The 15,638-nt window shown below is 34.3% G+C and overlaps 1 protein-coding gene across 11 annotated transcripts in view; it reads left to right on the top strand.

Annotated features, from left to right (window-relative positions):
• The window catches only part of LOC134650185 (3',5'-cyclic-AMP phosphodiesterase), a 577,846-nt gene that overhangs the window by 499,379 nt on the left and 62,829 nt on the right, over positions 1 to 15,638 (top strand). For all 11 annotated transcript variants that reach the window (XM_063505091.1, XM_063505093.1, XM_063505094.1 and 8 more), the window contains one exon: positions 12,020 to 12,084. In XM_063505091.1, the coding sequence (XP_063361161.1) occupies positions 12,020 to 12,084 (65 nt within the window). The remainder of the gene's footprint in view (positions 1 to 12,019; positions 12,085 to 15,638) is intronic.

Below are 15,638 nucleotides of genomic sequence, written 5' to 3'. Positions count from 1 at the left end.
TTTAAAACATTTGCACTTTTTTAAATGACAGTCTGTCGTGGGATGCTACCACTCAAGTTCATATTGTGCATCACATCGCGTGTAGATAGATGCTCAGAATGGTGTGAATCATTATATTCTATTTACACTCAACAAAAAGGAAATTAATTAACAATAGCATTAAACGGCCAATTTCGTTAAATTAAATTCACACAAACTCACTACAAATCACAAATCACGATCTATCAGAAAAACAATATTAATATTATTCTTTTATAGTTGAATGTAGTAGTGACGTAGTCGTGAGGTGCAACTAGTGACGGCGCGCGTGCACGAGACGCGGTGTAGGCGTCTGGGTTGACGGCCTTGCGACACTTCAAATGTTCCCACACGTTTCTCTGACATTTTGCCAATACGCACCCGGCCGTGTGCGTCTGCACACGTTTGAAAATGCCGTTAATGCTGTACCTGTAGCGCCAAATAGATCAACGTAAAACATACGTAATATAAACATATGTTTTAGAACTTTGATAAGAGTCCGTCCAAGCTAACTTTGCACCGATTTGAATAGAACAAAGTGAGGGACTGATGGAGTGTCATTGTAAACGTCATTATTTCAAAGAACGTCATTATTTCAGATTTTTTAATGTTCGTTTGTGAGCAGAATAGTAGTTTAATGTAAACGTACATAAGGCCTTAAAACACTCGTGGAATGAATGTTTTTATGAAACGAGCTGAAAGCGAGACCGAGACGAGTAAGAGAGAGAGAAAGAGAGAGCCAACTCACATTCCTATTTTAATGCCTTTTGTAGCAGACACATAAACTAGGTACTATTATTCTGCTCACAATCGAACTTAAAAAATCTGAGCGCTTAAAAATATAAAATACAGTTTAATGGAATTCTTACTTGAAACATTTTATTTCCTAAGGGGAAATAAAGTTCTTAACCAATCGTTAATTAAGATTGCTATTTATATATTCCCATTCTAATGATTCCTTCAATAAAAGTGTGTGGCGCCACTGCGGTTTGTGTTCTGAAAGAAATACATTCTTTTCATCAGCTTTGTTTGTCTCAATCAATAGGTATCTAAGACCCCTCAGCTCCTACATCCTGAGTCTTACAAGTGCAAAATATTTTCTTTTGTTGTCAGTCAAGATACAAAACAATTTGATGGAATACGTACCTATATATTAATTTACACTTCCTAATTATACTGAGGCAAGTGAAAATTTTTAATAGTTAGTGACAACTACTATTAGTTACTCACAACTTTTCGTTTAATTCTCTTTCAAGATATTTAAAGCTTTGTACAACGCATACCTACCTAATTACTTATTGGCAGCCTAATTTGCTTTTCTTAATGGCTCTTTTGACCCATTTTGAAACTGCTAAAGTTTTAAAACTCCATTCAAAGTTAGACATAGCATCAAAAGTTAGCTCCAGAGACCAGTATAAAATACATTAGGGAAGAACTGTTGGAGTTGCAAAATTGAATGAAGGTGAACTATATTTAAGTAGGTACTTAATTAATTAAACAAATATTGGTGAGTTATTCGGAAAGTCACACTTTACTATTTACACACTCGCAAATTGCAATATTCTATTTAATTTATGTACACACCTACCTACAATAAAAACAGGAATATAAAAATATGAAGAAATTTACTAATAAGCAAAATTTCAAAAACAACATTTCTGCAAAGGTATGGTAGAAATTAAACATGATACTTAAAATATAAAATGCGTATTGGTATTGAAAATGTTGGCGACGCAATAGATAATCAACCTGTATTATGAAATCCTTAAAACAATGATTTTAGTATCATGTTAAGACTTTACTCTAGCTGAAGTGAAAGTTCTTTAAATATATGACGCCAGAAAATTTACCCTGACATTTTATGAAACCATGTACCTTTTACGTATAAAACGCAAAAATTGCTAAGATTTGAACCAGAATTTCTCTTGTCGATTGTCGCGTAAGTCGTTGGAATTTAGGCATACAAAGTGAAATTAACTCGGGGTAAAGAAAGGGTTCTTTGAAATCTTTGTCAACTGAGTACAATATTACTGTTATTATGTTCGCCTGTGTTGGTTTTTGTTTGGTTGACTTGTGTTTTGTATAATAAACAATATTTACATTAAATGGTCATCGCAAGCCGTGGATGTGACGCATCTTAATTTAAATAACATTTATTTTAAAAGTGCTTACTATGTGTTTCGTATTTTGTTGTAGTTCTGTTGCGTAAGTATGTTCAATCTCAAAGCAGATACTCGTATGAAGAGGGTGGAGGGGAAGTGATTTCGATTTTTTTACCTGTGGATTAAATCCTGGTGGATTTAATTAGCAATTGTGGAAAACACACCCTGTAACATGGAAATTATTACACGAAAATATATCGAAACTCTATAAGTAGCATCCGTTGCTTAAAGTCTAAATTATTAAATAAGTATCTAACACAAATTGTTATTAAATATCATTGAAATCTTTAGTAACTAAACAGTTTCCTCTTCATAAAATTTTAATGTTTTATCATTTACCTACTCATTTTATTAGATTTGATCCCTTCATTATTATAATACCAAATTGTTATATTGAAGAAAATATTAGCTATTGTATCTAGGTAGGTCTCGAAGTCGGTTTTCCTTAAGGTCGAGTTTTAATACAACTTTCTTAAAAATCACAAATGAATGGTAATGCTTGTTATAGCAGTCTTCAAGAGAATTCGACAACTAAGCACGCAAAAATTTCTTACACTGTGGTATTTGTCAAGCCATGATAGTCATATAAATTATTGAACGCAGTTTTTTTAAAAGGTGTTATTTCTTATGTATGTACTTACTTACTGTAATACCTAAATACAGTAGAGTCCGATTAGTACGACTTCGCATATAACAACCAACCGCTTATAGCGACGTAAGTATAAGCACTTGTTTGGTTTTAGTATGAGTTACTATAAAAGTACAACCGTTTATTACGACTCCGCTTATAACGACCGACCGCTTTTAACGACGGAAATTGACACAAAATTCGTCCGTCAAGTCCGGTTACAACGACGAGCAACGTAATTTTTACAAATAAATTGTTGGTAAGAAGCTTACTCCGTCCCGCGCACCCAACTCCCCTCGCCCCTTTGCCTATACGCAGCAAGATGAAAAACTGACTTTTCGTAATCTTGCAAACTAAATAAAACCCAATTCGCATTATTCAATTGAGCTTAAACTTCACATACATAATTATGTACGTTGGGTGACAATGCAATATTTTGGTACCTTCGAGCTGGAGGTGGCCATAGGAACTGTTTGATAAAACAACTCATCCTAATTGAGTTTGGGTTTGTAAGAATTGTCTCAATTGAGTATAGGTTGCTTGTTGAAACAAAAGTAAACAGTCCGTGATAAAAGCTTGAGTCAACATTGAAATGTTTGACAAAAAAACTTATTTATTTTTTGATTGTTGATGTACGATTGTCACCTTGATTAGATCCCTAAAAATTACGACTTTTTATTTTACGGGATTCGAGTAATTTCAGTAATTTGCGGATGATGAGTGAGTACGCGAGCCTACAAAAGTGGCTTCTTCTAAACACACAAGTCTCTGCATTTAAGACAAAGTGTTGTAACACTAACGTAAATGAATATTTTAATAAAATGTTTCTTTTTTCGTTGATTCTCGCATAAGTATTAATAAATACAAAATGACGTCATTATTTTGATTAAAAAAATATATTAAAATTGGCAGTTCGTTTAGTGCGACGTCCGGTTAGTACGACGTAATATCAGCGGTCCCTTGGGCGTCGTTATAACCGGACTCTACTGTACTTTATTATCTCGCGTTTTTCAAATCGTAACCAAAAACTAAATAAACCCGTATGGTACATTCCCTAGCTATAACCCTACTATTTTCGGCAATGCCTGGTTATTAGCTCCTAGTAAATGGGCAGACAAAGGTAAGCCTTATTGAGACCTCTGAGGCTAACTTCGCCGTGTGGTGTGGGCTTCGCCTGACCGAAAGACATTTATTTATATGGGTATTTAAGCCTGAGCAAATTAACGTAAACGTACCTACGTTGGCTGTGTATTAATTTAATAAATTGAGAAAGGAGTCTTTGCAGCGTAAATATATCAAAATGCGACCTACCTACTGAATATGAAAACGCGATATACCTACCTAGTATGAAGAAATAATAATTTAATGATATTGTAGATATACCCTTGCTGAAACTGATTTTAAATTTACGGTAAGTTACGGATTTACTATACAAATACAATTTGTTCATGTCATGTCCACATTTTTTACCCATTGAGGTATATACAAGAGACGACATCTCGAACAAAATGTTTCCGCACCTCAGAGAAGTGCATGCACTTCTTTGCTTTTAGTACGTCACCGACCACTGACGAGATGCCACACGTGTACCTACAGAAAATTAAAAAAAAATTAAAAATTAAAATATGCCTTCGTGCGTGTTAAAAAGTTGCAACAATAGCACAAGAAAATATAATAAAAGGGATGGAATAACATTTCACCGGTAAGCAATGGAATAACTGTTGATTTTCTATTATTTCGTTTTCAAAGTAAATGTTTGGTCGTAGAAAAAGTATGCAACGTTGTTTAACTGAGTCAAAAAATACTCGTGGCGTCTTTATTAACAATTTTCGGCTTCGCATGCACGCATGCACTTTTCTGAGGTGCGGAAACATTTTGTTCGAGATGTCGTCGCTTGTATACACCTCAATGTTTTTACCACAGCCGAATTTTTTGCATTTTTACTCGATTTCCCATCAAGCGAACTCTATCAACATGATACAATATAATATTAGAATAATTAAGGGTTCGAAACTAAAACTACTGACAATATAAATAAATTATGTACATGCAAAATAAGATCTTTCCTTACCTAATACAAGTACCTACCTACTACCTACCTAATTGCTTTTGACAAAGGGTGAATTGAAAAGATAGTGTCAGCAAAATCGCTTTATTCTCTATCGTGAGTCGAAGTTTAACGATCTCGTTAGCATCGTATGTCGAACTTGATATGACTGTCCCAAATAGATTTTTGTTAGATTTTTTTTCTCCTAGACTGTAAAAATGATAGATATCGTTTGAACCAAAAGGCTATTGATATAACTCGAACAACAAGTTCGAAAATTAATAAACATGTTGGGGATTGAGGTGTTGTCCGGAAAAATAATTAGGAATTTTCTTTTCAAACTTAGTGTAACTAACTATACATACTTATTGATAGGTATTTAACTTGAAATTTCCAATATTCTGACATATTAAAATAATATCTACGGTCGAAGATCTTAATTTGTGACCCATTTCGTACCTTGCCACAGTGACAATCAATATGAAAGTCCCTAGAGACCTCATACTATTGTCACTGTGATAAGGTACAAATGAGCCCAAAATTAAAATCATTCACTGTACCTATAAACATCATTATTGTATTGTGTGAAAGTAAAAATAAGTTTTAGGATAATATAAATACATATGTTTGAAGCTTCAGGCACGGAAGGTTCTACATGGGTATTATAACGGACAAATCCACAACCTTTTATAGAATGTGTACTAATCTACATATATGTATACGTACGTGTGTCCCTAAAATAGTCCCATCAGCCACAAACTATACTTAGTTTGACTACCATTTCATATGTATCTCTCAGTTACTTAAAGGTTAGCTGGAAGAGATCCCTTAACGGGATAAGTTCGCCTTTGTACACATTTACTGTATTATCATCCTCTCTGTGTTAAATAGGTACTTGTTTTGTGCAATAAAGTGTTTACTACTACTACTAGGTACTATGAGAATCATTTTAGTCATCCCACCGCCTCGGCTCTTTCATTTTTATAACAATTTTAGTCTCATAAACTTAAGTTTTTAAGAATTTTAATTAAAAATAACAGTCCGAAGCGATAAAAATACGCAGTAAATAAATGAATGTCCCTAGACTGTATACGAGCTAAAAATAAGTTTATAGTGTTGTGCGACTCGTTTAAAATAGACATAAGCACATCTGTTGGTTGACCCCGGCCTTTTGCTCGAGTCGCTTCTTGATTATCTGCCATGCCTTGCTAATTCTAGACTGAATATAATTTCACAGTTCATTTATTCCGTTTTTTATCAACTCCTACACAATACATTGAGTACATACTTAGTCAGATTTTCTATTAATGGACGCCTCTCTGCTGATATTATGATCATAGGAAATTTTATTAAGCACGCATATTTGAAAAAATAAATAAAGCATGATGAATAAAACAGCATTTTTTTATTCAGAAAATACTTGGTATAAAATATAATAGACGATTTGCAAAACATATATTTTTATCTCCCTTGATATACAGTGTGTAAATCCAATACGGGCGAATATTTAAACGGTGGTTAGCATAGGACCTAAAAAGTATATTGAGATAGATTTTACTTAGAAATGCATTGAAAATTATAACCATACAAAATAATTCGGCCCGCAATGTAATACACCACACACGTTACGGGATACGAGCTTTTTAAAGTAACTGTCAACGCTTGTTGGCAGTTACTATGAAAAGCTCGTATCTCGTAATGTCATTATCATCTTGTTTCTTAATGTTTACAGTACATTGCTGCTCGGTACATGTGGAAAAAATTAATCACGGGGCATAATTAAGTGTAACTTAAAAAAACATCTTAATTAATGATAAGACGGGTAAATTCTATATCTGGTTTAATTTATTGCCCGTATTTGACTTACACACTGTATGTTCAGATATTATGCGTAATTATTCAAGACAAGATATATACATGTACGTAAATATAAGATACCTAACAGTCGACGACAAGCGAACGGCGTGCTTGCGGGAAATTGAAATGTCAATAGAATGACTTACAATCGTATCCCGGCTACTCTTGGATGCAGCGCTAATACATTTTTTCTCGGGATAAACATTCTAATAATATAATCATAATCAAACCTGGGATAACTCGGGGCACTTATATTAAAGTGACGGAGCATCATATTTGATCGACAACTAATATTTAGTATATCGATGTTACTGTCAACAGTGTCAACATCTAAATGTTCTACAAAATAAATATATTTATACTAAATTGCTTTATATACTGCTTCTTGAATTCTAAAAAGGTGTTTTTTCGAAGAATTCATTTTGTTTTTAAACCAGGTCACTATTTCCACATTGGCACTAAATGTTTTATTTTAATCATTTTATAGCGTTGTTTATTATTTCTTAAACATTACATTATATAGTAATCGAGAATTTTCAATGAGCACATGTATTATTATATATCGATATCTTTTTTATCGATATCAAATCCCTAGAATGTGCCCCGAGTTATCACAGGTTTGATCATAATCATAAGATTCATAAGTCACAAGTTATACGGATGAAAAAATCTAAAATGGTGCAGTCACTGCGAGTACCTAATACTTTACTTAAATGGGGCTGTGTTTTGTATGAGGGGAAATGTGGAGCAAGCTTATTAGCGTTAATAGCCGCAGATAAAACGTTCGTCTTTTTTAGAAGAGATTAATGTTTGTGCTCAGACTAAAAGTACAGAAATAGTAAAAGTACTTATACAAAAAAGTTCCAATTTCTAATATGAACATACTGATTCATATCTACCATTTGTGTTGTGATATCATAATGTTTATATACGTTCGTTAGTTGCTATTCTTAGAACTGAACGCCGTCCGTGAACATCGAGTTTACGATGCAAACGACTTGAACGACGTGCATTCTGTGCAGCTGTTAACTTTGTATTCCAAATAAGGTAGTTTTTATATCATTTTGTATTTACCTACCGTCAAAATTAACCAACCGCAGTCGGCCCGCCGTCACCGCAGCGTGGATATAGGGGCAGAGGGGCAATTTCAAATTCCTGCGCTTGGATTTTCTCATCGTCAGCCACGCGATTAACCTGTTTTGTATAAGATATTGAGTTATCGATAACAAATCACTTCGGATTCGATAAAAAACAAATTTCTCATCATTATTTTGTCAGTAGGTACTTGTCTTAAGGTAGGTATGCGATAATGCTTCCTACATTAAAATTCAAAATGTTACCAAGGTTTTTTCGTTACATCGTGAAATAGCCGCTAAATATGTTCCATAATGGACTCAAGCTCGGGGAAAAATAGAGAGTTTTTGTAAAATAAGATAACTTTATAAGAAATTGTAGCTATCAGCTCTTGTAAAATGTATCAAACTTTAAGGACGATACACGCTAAAGAGCTGAACACATCTGCATTGTCAGTTTCCATTCTAAAAGGACCTAAGTTCATGTTTCCAACAAATTTACTAGCTGAGAGACTGCAAAAGAACACTTTTTCGCTTTAGCTATACTTAGGAGACTATAATTAAGATGTTCAGTTTAATGACTTGTAGCTGTCGTGTTAGAAAGTTTTTTTTTTGTTTTCATCGCAAGCTATTAAGGTATACTTGTTCTTTTACGAGTTTTGTTTAGAAAATACCTTTTATAACGACAGTAGCAATTGGATGAAGCAATTGTCTAGACGGAATATCTTGTGTACCTACTAATGCCCGATGCCCGGCACTTTTCCTCCATATCGGTTCTTAGGGGACGGTATTTCATATAACTGGTAGCGAGCTTATTGATCGATAAATCACTTCATTTCGATTTGCAAGGGCACATAATACTCAATAATATTTGCATGAGTGACATAAATTATAATAAAGAAAGCAACAAATTGAATCTATTGAGAATTGGTATACTATAGAGGAATGAAACCGCACAATTTATAGGTATTTATAGAAATTGTCGCTGGTCATTATTTGGCGTGGAGTATAACATATTTATTTCTGAAAAAGAACTAATGTACTCTGTAGGTACTCCTATTTTGTTCGACTGTCACCGACGAGGAAAATGAGCGTTGCAAACACCAAGCTACCATATTATCTAGACACGCGGTAGCGTGTCCAACCAAGTTCAAAGAAAAAGGAACTGTCGACGCAGCAACCGTGTGTAATATTACAAGAACCATTTCAAGCTACTTTTGACCCCTTCACAACTTGAAACCTACTTGACCTACACACATGAAATTTGGCACATGTATTCAAGTAAGCTTGAACAAAATACAAAATTTCATAAACATAGCTCAAACAGTTATTGATAAATTAACGTTTAAAAACCGGCATTTTTCTGACTGACTGACATATAGATCAAAAATCTAACCCACTTCCATATGACCTAGAAACTTGAAATTTGGCATCAAGGTAGACTATTAGGTGCATATAGAGGGAAAAATCTGAAAACTGGAAATTATTGATATTTCGATGGAAAAAAAAATATTAATTCTTATAGACCAAAAACCTAACCCACTTCTAGATCACTTACAAACTTGATATTTGGCATGAAGGTAGACTATAAGGAGTATACAAAAGAAAAAATCTGAAAACTGTAACTTTTTGACAATTAACCGCGCGTTAGCGATGGTCTTGTTTTCAGCTTAGGCAAACTGCTTTCATGATGAATAGGTACTATAGTAATTTCTGTACAAAAAGTAATGATATCCCAACAAAAACATAAATGTGAAATGAGAGCCAAGTTCAATATTAAGAATATATGTGTCGTTGTTGACTCGCCGACGAATGAATTGAGATCTATATGGGTGCCAAGTTCTGTGCTGTATATAGAAAATCCTGAAATTATAAAGGATTTGTCTTGGCTAGTTTTTAAAAACAAACCAAATTTTTGAAAAAGTAACATAGATTTATATTTATTACCTATATGCCTATACGTAAAAACGAGCCAAGACAAATCCTTTATAATTTCAGGATTTTCTATACACAGCACAGAACTTGGCACCCATATAGATCTCAATTCTTTTGTCGGCGAGTCAACAACGACACTTATATTCTTAATATTGAACTTGGCTCTCATTATCCTAATTATCTATACCCGACGGACCTAAGCCCTTATAAGCATGTTACAAGTATTAGTCTAATAGGCAACCAAGGGCAGCCTTAGAGGCTTCTAAAGTGCACAGTATCTACAGCCAATCATTCAAAAACGAGTGCCTTGAGAGCCGTAGGCGGCAGACGAAATTGTAGCGGATTACATATTCATAGAGGCCAATTCCAACTTACATTATGACATCAAAATGATATCTCCTATGTCGCGCGTGCTCGTACACGTGGTACGTGTGGCGCGAGCGAGACGTACGGGCGACTGACATCATTTAGATATCATTTTGATGTCAGAATATAAGTTCAAATTGGCCTCATAGTATGTTCCTTCTTTATCATGTAGGTATTATTTATTCTTGCCTTTGAAACCACCGCCACCTGCCTCTTTCCCGTAACCACTCACGCAATCTATTTATTCTAACAAAATCTTACAAACATCAAACGCTCTCGTAATAAGAAATGAAATGTTATCTCCTCAAAGCTTTTACTAGAAATAACCACTTTATAAAATGTCTTTGTTGTTTAGTTTTATTTGATCTTGATAAGTAAAGATGATCTTATTAAGTAAAGCTTGGAGAGAGTACCAAGCAACCTCCGCAGTAAAACAATTTAGACAAAGGTGTGCCCTTATCGTTTACACATTTTTATATTTGTACATAGTTTATATACTTAGTAGTTTCTTAAATACAAATAACAAAACCTGGTATATGATTATAATACAAAAACTGGTATGCTTTAAAAGCCAAGCCAAGCTTTCAATTTCAATTTCAAAATCTTTAATGTTAAAACAACACATGTCAAAAATTACAATAAAATAAAAATAACAACACAAAATAATCAACTAACACTAAATTACAGACACATTTCCAGAATAATAAGTTTTTGGCAAAAATTCATTTTTGGTACAAGCTTTTATCGCTGACTGTACTTTTCTTAATTCAATTCTCCAATTCTAAAAACCCCTAACACAATTAGGTTGCGTTATTTCATCACAGAGTTCCTATGGCCACCTCCTGTCTCCATCATCAGATCAGCTCGATGGTACCATAATATTGCATTGTCACCCGACTTACATGTGTATGCAAAATTTCAGCTCAATCGGAAACCGGGAATTGGATCAAATTTAACTTGCAAGATTCCATTACATAGTTAGTTACATACAGGTCGACCTAATAAAAGCTTGTTAAAAATACAAAATAAACAACACTAAATTAAAAATATAACTGGTTCAAAATAATAACAATTAAGGACAATAAACAATCATATAAGATATCACAAATGTCAATATTATGCAAATTATTTAACGTTAAAACGTTTAAAGTTATATTAATACGATAATAACTAAGTAGGTACCTATATAATGATCAATGCAATTTATTTATTAACTATCAAAAAAACTGCACGTTTCCTATCAGATTTATGTAATATCATACGCGAGGAGATTATATTTATAAGCTATATGTAATACGATTTTGCTCGTATGATCAGGCCTGAACAAAGCCTAGCCTGTTTCGTAGGAAGGATTCGAAAATTACACCTATTTTTAGGACATTCTATTTCAGCATAATTTCTGCGCCGGTACGCAAACGAGAAAATAATTAAACCCTTTGAAAAGATTTCATTCCTTCAGTAAGTTTATATTAAATTTTTAGTAACTATAAAGGTTTTTTTATGATCAGGTACAAAATATGATATAACCAAAATCAATTCATCTTCTTATAAGGCCAGCAGGCTTCATGCCGAAAATTTTTCATGTCTGCCATTTGTTTGTTCATGTTAGACATTTTGTTGAAAAAGTGTTTGCCTTCAAAATAAAGTCTAGATAATCTACCCGGTCCAAGTAGATAAAAATGTGCTTCGTTTAATTTATCAAACTGGATGACGATATCTCACAAATATGCGTACATCCGTACAAATCAAATTTATTATTTCAGTGTCCAATTTACTCCAGAAAATTGAAACTGTTATTTTTACAATACATATAACTTAATAAACATTCTTAAACGTCTTTTATGTACCTTACAGGCAGTGTGCGCAACCTATCACTATCCACCATAAATTGGTTGGTTATCATGATTGTAATCCAGCATTGGTCTCGTTCCAGGTCTCGGAGATCCTCCGGCGCGGCGACGGCTGTCACGCCTCAACCGAAGAACCTCAACCCTGGAGGTAAGTACGCTACTTAACAGTTGTTAAAAATCTGTACGGTAACCCTAGTAGTTACCCTAGTAGGGTTACCGTACAGATTTTTATTTTATAGGATAGCCACATTTACGGTTCCGGACTCAGGACACTATCTAAAGAAAGGACGCTTAGCACGAGGAATTTGGTACATTAACTCGCTTGTTGTTATCTCTATCGCACGCGCATAATTATATTGCTATCCCGCCTATGACGCGTGCGATTGACATATGAATAACCCGCCGGTCCATGTACGAAACTCCGTGGAGCGCCCTAGTATTACACGTGTGATAACATACCATGCTAACCTACTACTCCTCATCTTCTCCGTTACCGGTGCTACTTTCAAACTTTGGGAAATACATATCCTATATCCTTATACATATATATCTTGAAAAAAATCGCTTCGATTTTGTTAGGTTATGGTGACGTATTATCAACATTAGGAACAGTATTCGGTCCCGAATGGGATTTCTCAAATGGGGCATAGCCAAATTCAGCAGCCAAATATCGGGAATCTGGGGTCACCCTTAATACCTATTACGTAACACAGGATTTTTGCTGACCGGAAACGGGAACAATAAAAGTACCCTACAGCCATATTCGAACTTTAACATACGTCATAATCATAATCATAATGATAATTGTTTATTGCGTTTTTGTTTAGAGACGTCACTTTTGATACTTGCTTGACACTGAAATATCCGATCCATATCGTTTCGATATCTTATATTTGACGTATCTTACTTCGAATATGGCTGTTAGTATGTACTTATTTAGTTTCTCAAAATTTCTCAGAATAAAGACGAAATATTATACGGGAAGATGGGAAGTATTTTGCTTACGTTAGGTACTAGTACCACCAATTATGACTATACGAGTCATAAATTCGATCAATTAGTAAGGTCTATTATTAGTACGTCAGAAATAAGAACCAATAAGTACAGTTATCACTAAGTTACCTATTTATGTTAGAAGTATTATATAGGTATCGTGATACGAATTTGATTTAATTTTGTGTTTAAATTTAGACTCGAATAGCTGTCAATAGAGTAGAATTTATAACGACCATATATCGAACAACATGCGGTAAGGGGTTAAGCAAACTAATGAGTTTGTGGTTTTGTGATAGAATAGTGAATTCCTTTATCCGATTGTCATACCGACACAGTAGAAGGAAAGAGGGAAATATGATATATATTTCATTTCTAAGCAGCCGGCATTGTAAGCATCAGGGTGTGGATCTTGGTTACAAAGCCGAGGACCTTGTATTCCAACCCGGCAAAAGCATTTTATATGTGTAGTAAGCATGAATATTTTGTTGCCAAGTTAGGAAAGTTTTCTATGTACACGAAGTTTTTATTGAATTCCGTTAACTTCGAGGTATGGCTAAGTACATTGTAGGAAACGCAGTAACATATGTATAAATTTGATTTTTCTTTTCATACAAAATAATTACATTCTGCATATAGCGTTGTTGTAAAACGGGCTTTATATTTAACTCAACCTAACAATTCAAAATACATATCAATGTAATTTTGAACATCGGTCGTCGATGCGTTTAGCAGCAAATGTTTGAACTCGTACTAAACACTAATCAATATGTAAACAGGCCCTAAGGCAGCGGCACTCAACCTGCGGCTTGCCAGGTGATGCTAGTATAACTAGATAAGTACACATAACCTTGTCATCCGAACGTCAACTTTAAGGGGACGGTATATGACGTTTTCGATTTAGACCTCACTTTGTGCAATCAATTTGTTCAATGAATGATTAATAACTGCATTAAATTATACGCAAATCTGTTCACGAAGAAGCCGTGTACCGGCTCTTCACGCCATATTTTTTTTTATTTCCTGTAATTCTCTACAAATCGACACTAAAAGTGTCCAAAAATCAAAATATGGAGTTCCGTTTGAGCAAGACGCATTACAGTTTTGTCTTTGACAGTAATTGAGTTGTTGTGGGATTTTGAAGGCTAGATAACTAAACTACCAGATTATTATCTACTTATATTTTTACTCACAAATACAACACAGAAATTCAATCCCAAATGTAAACTTTCGTATAATTTCCATACATTGACGACATCACTCAAAACTCTTCTTCGAGTCAGATGGCCGTTGGCCTTGCATCGAAGCAGACGTGTACATCGTCATAGCTCGTTTTTGACATTAATAAAGACATTTCATCATATACGCATACGAAAATGTATACCAGTAGATAAATTGTATTTCATAAAATAGGGTAAATAAATATAATCACGTCGAGCTCCAGTCAAATTTTAAATGTGAGTTGTTGTTATTTACGGGTCGTAACGGTCGAAAACAGCAGTAAATTATCCTAAAACAATACGATTACAATCGAATTTAAGTAACTTGTTCCTTCAAAACCCGCTTAAAATGAAAAAAGTTTAAAGACTCCTTTTACTGATTGGGATTGATTTTCATTATGCTGGTATCAATTTTGCGTCATTATAAAAATGTATATGACTTCTGTACGTCAATGACTTTTGATGTCAATTAATTGTAATCTTGTATTTATGTTAGAGAATATTATATGTTCATTTAAATATTACTCATCTATTAATACGAAGCGTAATTCGTTTAATACCTAAAGACTTGCAGTGTCTACACCTACTTTGTTGACGTTCGTTCCGTCTATGTATGCGATTACGTAACGTGCTGTTCTGATAATCTTCAAGAATCAAGATAATTAATAACGGCAAGACCAGCATTTAGTACCAGCGAGTTTTGCGGATTTGGAGACCGAGATGAAGCTTACAGGCCAATATCGCTGCGGCCTGGCCTGCTTATTGTTATGTGTATAAATCGAATGTTATATTAATTTACTATAAAAAACAATGTTTTATTTCAATGACATTCTGTGCGTAGAGGTATGTATGTTTCGGTGATTATAAGAATTATGTCCACACAATAATCGTGCAAAGCAGAGACTGCATTATTTCTTTACGGTATAAGCGGTAAGGAAAAACTCATTGGTATCCTGGCTCGTACCAATGAGTTTTTCGGAACTTATGTACGAAATATCATTTGATATTTACCACTAGCTTTTCGGTGAAGGAGGAAACATCGTGAGGAAACCTGCATACTCGTAGTGCATACATTTGCGAAGAAATTCAAAGCTGTGTGTGAAGTCCCCAATCCGCATTGGGCTAGCGTTGAGATTATTGTCTATACAGGGTGGTCCAAACCGTGACGTCCAAAAATCGTGGGCTATCATAATGTACCCCATATGTATGTTAGCCGATTTTTCGTAGTTTTCAAGTTATGATTTTTTAAGCTTTTAACTTTTCCTATGTAGGTAATATTCTCCGACCGTCCTTAGTCTGGGACCGGTCTGAAAACCAGCGCCGGGCACCTAGGCCCGGCACACGCTGAGACTGGAACCCTGTGCCTAATACAAAGATCTTCTCACTTTTGTTTTGTATATGATAACAACTGTTTTATTTTATTATGTAAGTAATTCTAACTCTATTTTATGTTCATGTATGTGGCAATAAACAATTCTTATTCTTATTC

The sequence above is a fragment of the Cydia amplana genome, chromosome 8 (assembly GCF_948474715.1).
Source record: "Cydia amplana chromosome 8, ilCydAmpl1.1, whole genome shotgun sequence".
NCBI lineage: Eukaryota > Metazoa > Arthropoda > Insecta > Lepidoptera > Tortricidae > Cydia > Cydia amplana.
This window is presented reverse-complemented; position numbering and strand designations above follow the sequence as displayed.